The sequence below is a fragment of the Martes martes genome, assembly GCF_963455335.1.
Source record: "Martes martes genome assembly, chromosome: 16".
Classification (NCBI taxonomy): Eukaryota; Metazoa; Chordata; class Mammalia; order Carnivora; family Mustelidae; genus Martes; species Martes martes.
This window is the reverse complement of record NC_137904.1, coordinates 32,102,516-32,119,188: the sequence shown is the minus strand read 5'-3', so window position 1 is coordinate 32,119,188 and position 16,673 is coordinate 32,102,516. Positions and strand designations below refer to the sequence as shown.

At 38.2% G+C, this 16,673-nt stretch overlaps 1 protein-coding gene across 1 annotated transcript in view; it reads right to left on the bottom strand.

The window, feature by feature from the left end:
- Positions 1-624: 624 nt before the first annotated feature.
- The window catches only part of SKA2 (spindle and kinetochore associated complex subunit 2), a 36,041-nt gene continuing 19,992 nt past the window's right edge, over positions 625-16,673 (bottom strand). The window contains exons 3-4 of the mRNA XM_080826105.1: positions 9,240-9,416; positions 625-2,506 (exon numbers count right to left, since the gene is read on the bottom strand). Coding sequence (XP_080682231.1) covers positions 2,438-2,506; positions 9,240-9,416 — 246 coding nt within the window. The 3' untranslated portion in view covers positions 625-2,437. The remainder of the gene's footprint in view (positions 2,507-9,239; positions 9,417-16,673) is intronic.

Here is a 16,673-nt window from a genome sequence, read left to right as displayed (position 1 = left end):
TTCTGCTCAGCAGAGAGCCTGCTTCCTCCTCTCTCTCTCTCTGCCTGCCTCTCTGCCTACTTGTAATCTCTCTCTGTCAAATAAATAAATAAAATCTTAAAAAAAAAAATGGAAAAATCATGGTATATCATATATTGATTACACCTCTTCAAAAGAATAGCAGATGTATGTCATGAAAATATTCAAAATATATTTATAATAAAAAAAGTAATTGCAGCTGCAGTACAACATATGGTATCAACTTATTTTTGTAAAAAAAATTATTTTTAATTTGCGTATATGTACAACCATCTGAAGAGAATGCAGATAATTTCTGGAGAATAGACATACTTGTATTTTTTAATTTCCTAAAATTAAATTTGTATTAAAAGATAAAATTAATTTGTATTACTTACAACTTAAGACATTAAAAACACTATAGTCACATAGAAAATAGTTACCCAGGTGAGAAATAAAAGACCTAAATTAGGATAGTAAAAGTGAAGATAAAGTGGAGGTTGGATACTAAGAACATGTAGAAAGATTTTATTGACTAAGAAGATAAAGGAATGCAAACTTTTTAATTCCAGGTAAGAAAACAGTGCCCATTGACAAAATTAAATCAGGAAGTACTCGGGACATGATCAATTTGAATATTCAGGTAGACATTTTTATTGGAAATTTGGATCTAGATCTAATGGAAGAAGTTATATGTGAGAATCATCCACAAAGAGTCAATAAATGAAACTTGGGAAGATAATGAATATTATAGAGAAGTACGCAGAAAACAGTTTTCAAGGGACTGAGGGAAAGAACCAACATTTAGAACACAACTATGAAGGAAGTCACAGAGGAAAAACTCCAGGAACTTGCTATGATACTAGTATTATGATATGATAGTAGTATGATACTATTATTTTTTAATTCCACCAATCAACATCACATCCCAGAGCCATTCCAGGACAAAAACCTCCTTAATATTAACTGCCTGAGTACTGAAGAAAATGTGTTACTGAAGTGTGACTTATTTCTCTGTAATTTAAAAAATAGGGGTTTTCTGTTCTTTAAATATTCAAACTGCACAGTACAATTTTAACTGAAGCTACTCTCCCAACCCTGTTTATCACCTATTACAAGTTTGTTAATGGACAAATAAAATGCTCATAACAAATTTTTAATTATATAAAAGTATAATTCTATAACCTGCAGAATATTTGATGCATTTTTCCTAGTCTTTTCAATGCCTCATTTTTATTACATATACAGAAATATTCACTGAAGGATTACTAATTATCAAACTCAAACACTTTACCATTCATTGTGCTTCCAGTCATCCCGACACACAGAAGTTAAGTGATTTGCTCAGGATCCCATAGCTAGAATTTAAAACCTGCTATTTACATCTCAGACTCCAAAGCCCAATCTTAATTATAAAACTGAAATCTCTGCTTCCCCTCTTCCCATTTAACATAACTTCAGCATTTCCCAGAACATTAACAGTAATAAGTTATTGGCAGCTTCACCTCTTATTTTATGGATACAAGGTGATTTATTTTCCTGTTTACCTGCCATTAGCCAGGTATGTGTGTGTACTGCTAGTATAAATAAGCCTGTGATTAACATCTGTCCCTGGATTACCTTATTGCCAATAATTATCTAAGAGTTATTTAAAAATGAATAGGGAAATTCATACAAACACACACACTGGCAAGCAGCAGTTGCCAGTGATCCTCTGATTTCTCTTTCTTAGCTTCCATATAGATTGAACAATTAACAGTAATACAGGCTGAAGGAAAACAAAGGTAGTGTTGATATACAAAAGAGACAGTCTAAAACAATATTTGAAGCACAGTTCATGTTGCTCAACATTAGCAGGCAGAAGGAATAGAGAAAAAAAAGTAAGGCTATCACAGAAAAGCCAATTTATTATTACCAAAGTTAGCTTCTGTGGAGGACCAGAGGCCACATACTAGCAGTCTCATCCATAATGTGACCATTATCTATAATAAAAATTTTCAAAAATAAAATTATATACATATGTATAATGTAATACAAATATTTTTTCTATCCTTTAGTTTCCAAAGAATGCTCATTCACATCCGATAGTACATATATCCTTTCTTGATAGGCCAGGACATTCATGTTATCCCAACTACACAAAAATAGATGCAAAATAGAATTATGTGACTTCCTTGCTTGAAATTATAAGACTAATTACGTGTGATATTTATTTTCAATCTCTTTATTCCCATTCCATCCTTTTGGCTAAACTTTATTCCTATATCTGCCCTTCTTAAAGTTCCCTCTCTTGTAAAAGGCATCATTATCCAGTGACCACAACCAAATCTTCTTCTCCATCCTCCCACCTCTAGTCATCAAGTGCTAACAAGACATCTTCCTAAATCTTTCAGGAATGGATCTCTTCTCCATCAGAATTCCCTTTTGCAAGTCCATTTCTTCATACGTCTGACATGAAAGATTTTAATTGTTCTGCCGCAGTTTGCTCTTCTTTAGTCAGTGGTGACAGCTAAAAAGCAAATGACAGAATATTTCAAAATCTTTAAAACATGTTTAATTTAATTAACTTCTACTTTTTTTATATTTCCATAAACTCATACTATGTCTATGAGCACAAATTTTGGAAGGCAGGGATAAAAACAGATTTGGCTATCTAGATGCAAGTTACTTTTCATGTCTGAGCTGTCAAAGAACTTGCAATTAAGTTGAAGAAACAACACCAAACAGTTTAAGGATTGTCATTTTTTTATTTTTTTTTAATGAAACAATAGTCATTTTATTATGTTCATGGAATTGGGATCAGAAATTCAGGCAGGGCACAGTGGGGATGGCTTGTTGATGGTTCAAAGAGGAATTCAGTTGGGAAGACTTAGTAGCTGAAGGACGATTAGTATGGCTGGAGTCTGGGATCATCCAAAGCTTCCTCATTTATAAATTTAGCACCCAAAATGGGGTGACTTGAAGACTTGGCCCAACCAGGCTTGTTAAGGGCTGTAGTTTAACAAAACTAAAGAAGTCACATTTGAATGCCGTATTCTAAGAGCATCTTGAAAAAGAAATGTGAACAAGATAGTCTGCAAGTTTCCTCAAAATTGGAGACTTGAGCTAAATTTTGAAGGATAATTGAGATGTTTTTAGCTGCAAGTAATAGGAACACACTTCAAAATGGATTAATAATAAAATTTATTACTGCACAATAAATACAGAAAAAGGGCAGACTTCAGGACTGGTTTATTTAGCAGCTCAGTTAAAGACTCATTTTTTCCACCTTATCTAATATCCTTGCCTGGTGGCTTTATTCTCAAGATGATTAGAAAAATGGCCCGAGCAGTGCTAGGAATCATATTTATACACAATGTTTAAAAGAAGTATTTTCTCTTCCCACAGGTCTCTCAGCAGTGAGGAAACTCTAACTTCCTACTTCCAAACTTTCCCTCCTCACATGCCATATGAGTTACAAATCCATTCCTGAACCAATGTTAGTTAAAGGAAAATCCATTCCTCTTGCCAGTCAGATACCACCCCAGGAAGCTGAGGAAAGCACCAACTTTGCCTCGGGCACGAGTGAGGGATAGCACACATCTCCAGGTCGGTATCCTATCTGGCAGCAAGGGAGAACAAATGCTGAGAAAACTACCCAGCAGGCAGTATCCACCAAGAGCAGGTAGGAGCTAAAGCAGAGGGGCAAAGAAAAGCCAAAAGGAAGTTTATAAAGGATTTCCACATAGCAATAACCAACAGGCTAGCTAAAATAAAGGGTTAATGGGGAAATTATTGGAGATGTAGCATGAAGAATTAAAGTTAAAACTCTGCCTAACTATATAGGTCATCTCTAGAGAGACTGCCAAATCTGGAACACACCATATCTACAGAATAAGAATCTCTAGAGCAGGGCTATCCAGAACTTTCTGTGATACGGAAAATATTCTGTATCTGTGCTGTCTAATCAGTAGATGAAGAAATGAATTTTTAATTTTATTTAATTCTTTACATTTTAATTTATGTAGCCACATGTGGCAACTGGGCTGCCCAGCTGGTTTGGCTAATCAAGCCAACATTTACCAAAAATGTTCACATGCATAAAATGAAAAACAATCATGGGCCTTACTGCAACCCATATTGTTACAGAATGTCCCTTTTCTATCTCAAAAACAGGATGGGGCTCCTGGGTGGCTCAGTGGGTTAAAGCCTCTGTCTTCGGCTCAGGTCATGACCCCAGGGTCCTGGGATGGAGCCCTACATCCCCCATAGGGCTCTCCGCTCAGTGGGGAGCCTGCTTCCCCCACTCTCTCTGCAGGCCTCTCTGCCTGTCAAATAAATAAATAAATAATCTTAAAAAAAAAAAACAACAGGAAATGGTTCTGGAGAGACTTTGTGAGTCCATGTTTCCCTTTGTGATAACTGTTCAAGGGATTTCAGACCACCCATTTCATAAACTTTCAAAGAATTTTTCTAGGAATTAACCAATCCAAAGCTTGTAGAAAATTTTCTTCCTTAACACAAATATTCCAGAGCATCAGTGAAATATCACACATTCTTTGTTTTTTGTCTGTTTTGACAGAGAGAGTACGCATAAGAGGGGTAGTGGAGAAACTTAAGCAGGCTCCATGCCCAATACAGAGCCCAATGGCGGGGGCGGGGGCGGGGGCGGGGGCGGGGGCGGGGGGGGGGGGGAGTGCGGCTAAGTCTCATGACCCCAAGATCACAACCTTAGCCTAAGCCAAGAGTTGGACACTTAACTGACTGCACCACCCAGCACCCAGGCACATCATTCTATTTTTTTTTTTAATTTATTTTTAAGATTTTATTTATTTATTTGACAGACAGAGATCACAGGAGGCAGAGAGGCAGGCAGAGAGAGAGGAGGAAGCAGACTCCCCGCCAAGCAGAGAGCCCAATGTGGGGCTCGATCCCAGGATCCTGGGATCATGACCCGAGCCGAAGGCAGAGGCTTTAACCCACTGAGCCACCCAGGCGCCCCACATCATTCTATTTTTAATGTCTTTTGAATTATATTTGTTTTAGGGGTTTGTTTTGTTAATTTTTGTTCTGGAACAAATCTAGTTTTTGGGGGGTTTTTGGGGGGGGGTTTTTTGGTCTTTTGGCAGCCACCTTTATAATTAAGTGTATTTAAACCTTAATAGCTTAGGCCGCCTGGGTGGCTCAGTCGTTAAGCATCCCACTCAGTTTTGGCTCAGGTCATTATCTCCAGGTTGGGGGAGGGGGGCAGGTGGAGCCCAGCATGGTTCTCCCCACTCAGCAAGGAGTCTGCTTTCCCTCTGCCCCTCCCCCTGCTCATATAGTCTCTCACACTCTAAAATAAATCTTCAAAAAGAAAAATTTTAATGTCTTCATATTAACTAAAAAGATAAGGAAATATGTATTCCCTTTGTTTCACCTCCTTTTCTGTTCTCATCTCCCTGTTTGTTGTTTAGTATTATCAACCCATGTACTATTTTTTAATATTACCAATTCAAATATATTTTCTATCCTTGTAAGTGAAAAACTATGCACCTTGATAAAGATTATATCAAGAAAATACCTGAACAGCTTGACTTTCTATTTCCTTTCTGTTGTCTATAAATAAAGCACCATTTGCCCTAAATAGGCTTATCCCTTTTTTGTTCTTCATGCTCCCAAAATAATTTAAAGGGCCTTTTAGTTATTTTAGAAAATTTCAGAAGCCTGGACTTAAGCCTTTGGCTTTCTTAAGTATTCTCACAGTTCTGTCCCTATGACTAATACATCTCGTTTTATACTTCCTTTATGAGGTCTACCTTACATGTCCTTGAAACTCTGAGCTCCAGTACCTGGGTGGCTCAGTTAGTTAAGCATGTGCCTTTGGCTTGGGTCATGATCCTAGGGTCCTGGGATCAAATGGCACTTTGGGCTCCCTACTCAGCGGGGAGTCTGCTCCTCCCTCTCCCTCTGTGTGCTTCCTTGCTCTCTCTCAAATAAATCAATCAATCTTAAAAAAAAAACACAACTCTGGTCTTATAGAACTATTTCTGGTTATACAACTCTCTAGAGATGGCATTCCCTTTTCTTCCACATTTTGATCATGAAAATTCCTCTAAGCTTTCTACTATCTCATTTTTATGTTTTATTTTTTTTAAAGATTTTATTTATTTATTTGACAGACAGAGATCACAAGTAGGCAGAGAGGCAGGCAGAGAGAGGAGGAAGCAGGCTCCCTGCCAAGCAGAGAGCCTGATGCGAGGCTTGATCCCAGGACCCTGAGATCATGACCTGAGCCGAAGGCAGAGGCTTAACCCACTGAGCCACCCAGGCGCCCTACTATCTCATTTTTAAAGTAGTACATACAAGATCCATTATATCCAACATTCCCCAACATGGCTATCAATTGAATCTAAAATATGATCTCCTTTTTCAAGGTCTATAACCAACCTTTCAGTCATTTCTCCTTGTTTGTAATTCTGTGATCCAAAGTAAAAGCTCCCTTAGCTTTCTACCTTCAATGTAATTATTGCTCATTACAGATATTTCTTTTAAATGAATGAAGATCTTACAGATATTTAGATGATTGAAATCCTCTATCACTATTATAACTATTTTCTGCACCATTTTTAAATCTCAGTCAGAAATATAGCATCTATTGATTGTATCCAGTAGGGACAATTTTTACTTAATATTCAAAATAGGACTTTTCTCTTTTTTCACTCACCTAAATTTATCCTGTGCTTCAGTAAATTTATGGAATTCTATATAATATATGTTAATATGTACATCCAGAACTACACCCAGTCTCTTCTCAAGATTTGTTATGTGCTTCTTTTAAAGATTTTATTTATTTATTTGACAGAGAACACAAGAAGGCAGAGAGGCAGGCAGAGAGAGAGGAGGAAGCAGGCTCCTTGGTGAGAAGAGAGCCCAATGTGGGGCTCGATCCCAGGACCCTGGGATCATGACCTGAGCCGAAGGCAGAGGCTTTAACCCGCTGAGCCACCCAGGCACCCCTTGTTATGTGCTTCTATTTTCAGGTTCTGATCACCCACCACAAAGAGTATGTGACTTGAGCTGTGTTTATAGAGGTTATCATATACATACTTTTTTTGCATTTTACATATTAGTAATATTACATATTATAAAACCCTTACTGTTTTAAATTCCTACTTCCTATTCCCTCTGTACCCTTTTTATTTTTTTTTATTTTTATTTTTTTTAAATTTTATTTATTTATTTGACAGAGAAATCACAAGTAGGCAGAGAGGCAGGCAGAGAGAGAGGGGGAAGCAGGCTCCCTGCTGAGCAGAGAGCCCGACGCGGGACTCGATCCCAGGACCCTGAGATCATGACCTGAGCTGAAGGCAGAGGCTTAACCCACTGAGCCACCCAGGCGCCCCTGTACCCTTTTTAATTGCTCTTTCCTCCTCTACTATTCATCTCCCCAAGACCTAACATCTGAGATACATCTAAGGTATCATTTTATACTTTTTTTTTTTAAAGATTTTATTTATTTATTTGACAGACAGACCACAAGTAGGCAGAGAGGCAGGCAGAGAGAGAAGGGAGGAAGCAGGCTCCCTGCTGAGCAGAGAGCCCGATGTGGGGCTCGATCCCGGGACGCTGGGATCACAACCTGAACCGAAGGCAGCGGCCCCAACCCACTGAGCCACCCAGGCGCCCCCATTTTATACTTTTAATTGGGTACTGTTCTCTTTTCTGCCATTGGCAATATAAAGAATTATTGACCAAATTAACCTCAGTAATGAACCTTTAAGGTTTACTCTCACTACAAGCCCATAATTCAAGTAGCTTAAACCAAATGTAGTTCAGGGTTGGCAAATAAATAAATAAACCAACCAACCAACCAACCATGTATGTTGCCCCTAACTGCATTTGTGCAATACCCAGACTCAGTTCCTCAATACAGCACTCTAAGAAGCTATTACCAGTTAATTTGTTTGAGTTGACACCAGAAATAAAAACCTATTGGCCATTTTTTGTTCATATAATTAAGCTCTACTCTCTGATTCCACTATATACACACTGTATTTTCTTTTGAAAGCCCTCAACTTTGCCTTAATAGTAAACGCAAATTTTACCAAATCCTTCACTAGGCTATTTAAGATCATACTGTCTAGATCAGCAGCTCACACTATGTTTTTTTTTTTTTTATTTTACTCCATCATATCTGAAGAGTTTTACACAATCAGTGATAGAGGCTCACAATTACAAGGATTTTTACCTGAAATCAGAAGGGAATGGGGGATGGAGGGAGAGAATGAAGGTCATGCTTACCCAAGCTCACCAACCCAATTTAAAAAACGAGAACTAAAGAAGTCACTGATACAGATGCTTTCCACATTTCTCAGTCTTACTAGTTCTTACAGGAACTATAAAACTGGTAGATTTAATAAGCACTACCAAGTTTTCTCTTCTAACATGACTACATAATCCAAGATAGCACACCTTTTTATTAACCATGTCAAGTCCACATGCTTATTTTTCTTAATTTTTTAAAAAGATTTTATTAATTTATTTGAGAAAGAGGGAGAGAGAGAACATGAGTGGGAGGAGGGGCAGAGAGACAAGCAGACTCCTGTTGAGCAGGAAGCCCCATGTGATGTGGGGCTTGATACAGGGCTCAATCCCAGGACCCTGAGATCATGACCTGAGCAAGTCAGACGCTTAACTAACTGAGACACTCAGGTGCCCCCACATGCTTAAAATCTCATTTCTATCAACAGTTCAAACTGACTGCTAAATCTCTAAATGAAAGTTAATGGGGATTTATCTTTCAAAAAGACACTCAGAATTGGGACACCTGGATGGCTCAGTCGGTTGGGCATCTGCCTTTGGCTCAGGTCATCATCCCAACGTCCAGGGATGAGCCCTGCATCAGGCTCCCTGCTCATTTGGGGAGCCTGCTTCTCCTTCTCCCTTTGCCATTCTCTCCTGCTAGTGCTCTCTGGCTCTCTTTCCCTGTCAAATAAATAAATAAAATCTTAAAAAAAAAAAAAGAATTAAAACTCTACAAATCCAGGGGCTCCTGGGTGGCTCAATCCATTAAGCGACTGCCTTTGGCTCAGGTCATGATCTCAGGGTCCTGGGATCAACTCCTGTTTCAGGCTCCCTGCTCAGTGGGGAGCCTGTTTCTCCCTCTCCTCTGCTGCTTCCCCTGCTTGTGTGCTCTCTCTGACAAATAAATAAATAAAATCTTTAAAAAAAAACAACACAAAAAAACTCTACAAATCCAACTCGTCAATTGAAAGCATTACCTCCAGGTCTGTTTGCTTTTGTAGCTCTTGTATCATGGTCATAGTCTTATTGACAGTAGCACAAATGCGGTTCTTAGTCTCTTTCTGCTCTGCAGCAATTGGTTTAAAGCGTGCATGCAAAGTTTGATATCGAGACTTTATTGCTGACAATTCCTTTAAGAGTGTAACTGGATTTTTCTATAGCAGGAAAAAAATAATATATATATTAAATTGTGAAAAGGAAAAATTAAGCTTCTTTTAAGAACTAAAATAAATACAACACCATCCATTTAATTCTACTATTCATTTAATTGAACATTGTATTTAATTATGGAACTCTGTAACAGAGGATGGGAGGATGGGAAAAAAGAATTATAAGACCTGGATCCTATTCTCAAGGAAATTAAAGCTTAGGTACAGAAATAACCCACACATGCACACAAAATAGAAATATTAAAATAAGCAAATAAGGGCACATTAGAAAAAAAAGTCACATAAGATAACATAACATTTGATACATATTTCACAATAATTACACGGTATTTTAACAATAGAATTCTAAATACTACTCAGGAGGTGAGTAAAGGAAATATTTTGATTTGTTCTTAAAGAATAAGACAATTTAAAACTACTTATAAAATTCTTAAACATACTGTTATGGGGCTAAAGTATGTAGAAGTACCAATTAATTGACCTCCCTGTACAAATTCATGCCAATTCAAGCAACTTTATAAGTTACATTGGTTTTTCAAATTCATCTTAGAGTATAAATAAAAACTATTCTATAAGAGATATTTGTAAAGGGTCCTTTCCACCACTTGGTAATTTACATTCCTAGATGGTTCCTTAGCAAACCCTATAATACTATTCCAAACATTCTCGACTCCCTCCAATTCCCATGCACCCTTTCTTTTTTTTTTTTTTTTTTAAGATTTTTTATTTATTTATTTGACAGACAGCGATTACAAGTAGGCAGAGAGGCAGGCAGAGAGAGAGGAGGGAGCAGGCTCCCTGCTGAGCAGAGAGCCTGATGCGGGGCTCGATCCCAGGACTCTGGGATCATGACCTGAGCTGAAGGCAGAGGCTAAATTTAACCCACTGAGCCACCCAGGCGCCCCCCATGCACCCTTTCTTGACGCAAGACCTCACCATCTACTATACCAAGAGAACAGAAAACAGCTAGTACAAACTCCATCTTTCTGCCTTTTCCTCTCGAAAAGGAAAACACCTATGGACATTCTGATCCCTGATCTGCCTGTAGCACTACCACTATTATTGTTGTTTCATCCCCAAATCCTCCAGATCCTTCAATTTCCTATATTTCTATGACCTTTTCAATATCTCCCTTTGCTTTTTGTTTTCCTTTGAAGTTTTTATATATTTTTTTAGTAATTTCTACATCCAATCTGGGGCTTGAACTCACAACCCTGAGATCAAGATTCACATGCTCCTCCAACTGAGCCAGCCAGGTACCCCTCAATATCTCCCTGTGTACAGACTTCAAATATGAAGAGATGTTCCCTATGCTGGAAGGAAATTAAGTCCTTCTTTTGACTCTGTTGTTGCTTCAAAATCAGTTTTATTCTTCTCACTCCATTTCCACCAGCCTACTAGGTCTTATAATAATACACTTCCCCAATTTAACACTACATAGACTAGTATCTTTTGCCAAATTATTGTAAACAATCAAAAGGTAGGATTGCCAAATAGCATATAATTCTGATACCCTTCCTTATGCCTCTCTTATTTCCTTCATGTTCCTATCTTCTTAAAATGAACTCTTGATTTCTATAAAACTATATACTATCTTGGTTAGCTTCCTACTCTACAGATTATATCCTTCAGGGGCCCTATCTCATGGCTGTAGCAGAGACTTCATTTATGGTCCTATTTTCCCTGTTTCTTTGGAGATTTGTAAGTTTCTGATGATGGAAATAGTAAATAAAAATGATTCCCACAGGAAGGGAAAAAGAGAAAATCTAACTTTAAGACTGTTGAAATAATTCTGCAAGGGATGATCAAGACCTATAGCGTGAGCAATAGAAGTAGGACAGGGACAAAAGAGAGGCCCCATGAAAACATTTAAAAGATCTTAGTGGTATATTTGATGTGAGCAAAGGAACAACAAATGACACCAAATATATCATGTGGTATATAAAGGAATGTGTATATTAGATGCTCACTACTCAGTGTATACCCCAATGATATTGAGACCTGTCCTCTGACCTTCAGAGCTATATTTCCCATCATGTTTCTAGATGCTAGACATAATATTGGATAAAAGAAATACAGTAGAAAAACTGAGAAATACAGTCCCAAAAAACTCCTAGAAGATAGGGGGTAGGAAACACAAAACACAAAAATGGTAAAAAAAAAAAAAAAAAAAAGGTAAGTAAAGTTATGAAATTTCAAATGCATGAGAAGATGTATACCATAACCATTAAATGACCATAAAATATTCTGAAAGTTCTAAGAGAGATGTGTTCAGGAACGCGGGAGGGTAAAATAAGGAGGGAGACACAATTAGAACAGCATCAACTTCTCAACAGGAACACTGAAAGCTAAAACACACACACACGCACACACCAGTGATGTTAAAGTTAAGAGAAAATAATCTCATCTGGAATTCCATACTCAACCAACCATCCATCAACTAAAAGATTAAATAAAGGTTAAATAAAGAAATTTCCAAATAGTCCTTATCTCAAAAAGTTGGCCTTTTGTGTACTCTTCCTCAGGAAACTTCTAAAGGATATGCTTCACGTGATCAAGGAAATGAACCAAGAAAGAGTAAGACATTTGATCCAAACCAGAAGTAAAACAAAGAGAATTACTGAAATGATGGTTAAGAAGTCCCAGAAACGCACCCACACAGGTGGTCTATAATCAAGAGCACAGATACCACTGGGAGGGATGTGGAAGAAAATGAAACTCAGGGATCATGTGATATGTCGGGCAATGTCGACAAGAGTTTTACAGTTCTTTTAGAGAAGTCTGAGGTTGGGGTGCTTACATGGTTCAGTCAGCTAAGCGTCTGACTCTTGATGTTAGCTCAAGTCATGATAATCTGGGTCCTGAGATCAAGTCCTACATTGGGCTCTGTGCTCAGCCGGGAATCTGCTTGAGATTCTCCCCCTCTCTCCCTGCCGTTCCCTCGGCCTGCACACACACTTTCTTGAATAAATAAATAAGTCCTTTTTTAAAAAGGCCTACTGAAATAATGATACATGCATAGAAAAACTAAGCAAACTGGAGGGAAAAAAGAAACAATTATTAGCTCCAGAAAAACAACTGTATAAAAAAGGAAAAGCAAACATAGTATATTACATGACTGATAGAAGCAATATTTGCAGAGTAGTAACTGCTATGGTCTGAATGAGTCTCTCCAAAAGTCATTTTTTTTAAAATTTCTTTGAAGTTTATTTTTTTAGTAATCTCTATACCCAACATGGGGCTTGAACTCATTATCTCAAGATCAAGAGTCATATGCTCTTCTGACTGAGCCAGCCAAATGCCTATCAAAATTCATTTGTTGAGGGGCGCCTGGGTGGCTCAGATGGTTACTGACTGCCTTTGGCTTAGGTCATGATCCCAGGATCTGGGGACCAAGCCCCACATCTGGCTCCACCTGCTCTGCAGGGAGCCTGCTTCTCCCTCTCCCTCTGCCTGCCACTCCCCCTGCCTGTGATCTCTGTCAAATAAATAAATAAAATTCATTTGTTGAAACCGAATCTGATGTAATTAGGAGGTGAGTTATTTGGGAGGCTTCTCCCTCTGCCTGCTGCTCTCCTTGCTTGTGTGCTCACTCACTTGTTTGCTCTGACAAATAAATAAATAAAATCTCTCTTTTTTTTAAAGGCCACATATTGTGATTCCATTTATATGGCATGTTCAGACAGCAAATCTATAGAAACTGTACAGACAGAAAGTAGATGGTGGTTATGGCTGCACAACTCTGTGAATCTAAAAACCATAGAACTGTACATTTTTAAAGGGTGAATTTCATGGTATGTGAATTACAGCTCAATAAAGCATTTTTTTTTTAAAGGAAACTTGTATAAGAGAAGAATAACTGAAAGTAGAACAAAGATGAGGGATAGAAGGTGGAGGAAAAGTGGAAGCACCACAAGAAATGTTTTCTACCTAGTACCTGAAAAATATTGACTCAGATGAGTCCTGTGGACAGTCATTAGGCAATATCACTGGACCAAACTGGTTGGTTGATCTTCAGTCAAAGAAAAAAAGAGGAAAAGACAAAAAGTCAACACACTTAAGGAGCTAAAACAGTTCAAACTATACTCTCACAGAACTCTAGGATTAGAATCTAACAGTAAAATCTGAACATTCACAATGATTTCCCAATTTTATGTAAAATGTTATTTTAAGACTACTATGAGGGGTGCCTGGGTGACTCAGTGGGTTAAGCCTCTGCCTTCGGCTCAGGTCATGGTCTCAGGGTCCTGGGATCAAGCCCCACATCGGGCTCTCTGCTCAGCGGAGAGCCTGCTTCCCCCTCTCTCTCTGCCTGCCTCTCTGCCTACTTGTGATCTATCTCTCTCTCTCTCTCTCTCTGTCAAATAAATAAATAAAATCTTTAAAAAAAAGACGACTATGAAAAATTATATACTAAAAAATTGGACAACCCAGAAGAAATGGATAAATTTCTAGAATTTTCCACACTTCCAAAACTGAATCAGGAAGAAATAGAAAAGCTGAACAGACTGACTACTAGCAATGAAATTGAATCAGTAATCAAAACTTCTCACTGGGGCTCCTGGGTTGGTGTAGTTGGTTAAGTGTCCAACTCTTGGTTTCAGCTTAGGTCATGATCTCAGGGTCATTACATGGAGCCCTGTGCCAAGCTCCATGCTCAGCATGGAAACTGCTTAAGACTCTCTCATCTGTGGAGCAGCTGGGTGGCTCATTCAGTTGAGAATCCAACTCAATTTCAGTTCAGGTCATGGTATCGGGGTCATGGGATCCAGCCGCATGTCAGGCTCCACACTCAGCAGTAAGGAATCTGCTTGAGATTCTTTCTCTCCCTCTGTCCCTCTCCCTGCACTTGTTCTCTCTCTCTCAAATAAATAAAATCTTAAAAAAAAAAAAAAAAGACTCTCTCCCTCTCCTGCTCTCATTTTCTCTCTCTAATAAATCAATCAATCTTAAAAATAAATAAAAAACTCCCACCAAACAAAGTCCAGGACCAGATGGATTCACAGGTGAATGCTACCAAATATTTAAAGAGTTAATACCTATTCTCCTCAAACTATTCCAAAAAAAAAAAAAAAAAAAAAAAAACAGAAAAAGAAGGAAAACTCCTAAATATATTCTACAAGGCAAAATCTACCTTGATACCAAAACCAAACAAAAACACTACAAAAAAACCCCCAAAAAACCACTACAGGGCAATATCCCTGAAGAACATAGATGGAAAAATCCTCAACAATGTATCAAAAACCACATTCAAAACTATATTAAAAAGATTATTCACCAATCAAATAGTATTTATTCCAGGGATGCAAGGATGTTTCAATAATTGCAAATGAATCAATGTCATATATCAAATTAACTAAATTGGAAAAGGAAAAAAATCCTATCTCAATGTTACAGAAAAAGCACATTACAAAAGCACCATCCATTCATGATAAAAACTCTCAACAAGGGTGCCTGGGTGGCTCAGTGGGTTAAGCCACTGCCTTTGGCTCGGGTCATGATCTCAGGGTCCTGGGATCGAGTCCCGCATCGGGCTCTCTGCTCAGCGGGGAGCCTGCTTCCCTCTCTCTCTCTCTGCCTACTTGTGATCTCTCTCTGTCAAATAAATAAATAAAATCTTAAAAAAAAAACAAACCTCTCAACAAAATGAGTTTAAAGAGAACATAGCTCAATATAATAAATACCATGTATGACAAACCCACAGCTAACATCTAACAGCTAAAAACTGAGAGCTTTTCCTCTAAGCTCAGAAACAAGACAAGGATGTTCATCCAATCTTGGCACTTTTATTCAACATAGTCCTGGAAGTCCTAACTACAGCAATCAGACAACAAAAAGAAATAAAAGGCATCCAAATTGGAAGAAGTAAAACTGCCATTCTTTGCAAATGACTATTATATACATTCCAAGAAACTACTGGAATAAGTTAATTCAACAAAGTTAAAGGACACAAAATTAATAAAGAGAAACCTCTTGCATTTCTATATACTAATAATGAAATAGCAGAAAGAGAAATAAGAAAACAATTCCAGGGGCACCTGGGTGGCTCAGTGGGTTAAGTGTCCTACTCATGATTTCAGCTCAGGTCATGATCTCATGGGTTGTGAGATCGACATACAAACAGCCAACAGACACATGAAAAGATGCTCAGTATTGCTAATCATCAGAGACATGCAAATCAAAACTGCAGCAAAACATGGGGCGCCTGGGTGGCTCAGTGGGTTAAAGCCTCTGCCTTCGGCTCAGGTCATGATCCCAGGGTCCTGGGATCGAGCCCCGCATCGGGCTCTCTGCTCAGCGGGGAGCCTGCTTCCCTCCCTCTCTCTCTGGCTGCCTCTCTGCCTACCTGTGATCTCTGTCTGTCAAATAAATAAATAAAATCTTAAAAAAAAAAAACTGCAGCAAAACAACACCTTATATCTGTCAAATTGGCTAGAATCAAAAGGACAAGAGGGGCACCCGAGTGGCTCAGTCGGTTAAGCGTCTGGCTTCAACTCAGGTCATGATCCCAGAGTCCTGGAATCAAGCCTCAGGCCAGGTTCCCTGATCAGCAGGAGAGTTTGCTTCTCCCTCTCCCTCTGCTTCCAACCCCACTTGTGCTCACTCTCTCTCAAATAAATAAATAAAACCTTAAAAAGAAAGAAAAGACAAGAAATAACAAGTGTTTATGTGGAAGTAGAGAAAAAGGAACCTTCATGCACTGCTGGTAGAAATGCAAATTGGTGCAACCACTGTGGAAAACAGCATGGAGGTTCCTCAAAAAATTGAAAATAGAAATACCATATGATCCAGTAATTCCACTACTACTGGGTATTTACCCAAAGAAAATAAAGAGACACACAAGAAAACAAAAACACTCTGTGAAAAGATGTATGCACACCTATGTTTATTATAGCATTACTTACAACAGCCAAGATGTAGAAGCAACCTAACTGCCCACTGATAAATGAATAGATAAAGAAAATGTGGTATGTATGTACAATGGAATATTAGTCAACCATAAAAAAGAATGAGATCTTGTCATTTGGAACACCATGGCTGGACCTGGAGGGTATTATGCTAAATGAAATAAGTCAGACATAGAAAAATAAATACCATATGATTTTGCTCATATGTAGAATCTAAAAAACAAACAAACAAACAAACAAAAAATTCCAAATGAACAAAAAAAACAGAAACAGAATGAGAGAACAAACTGGTAGTTGCCCAGGAGAGGGGGATGAGGGGATAAGCAAAACGGAC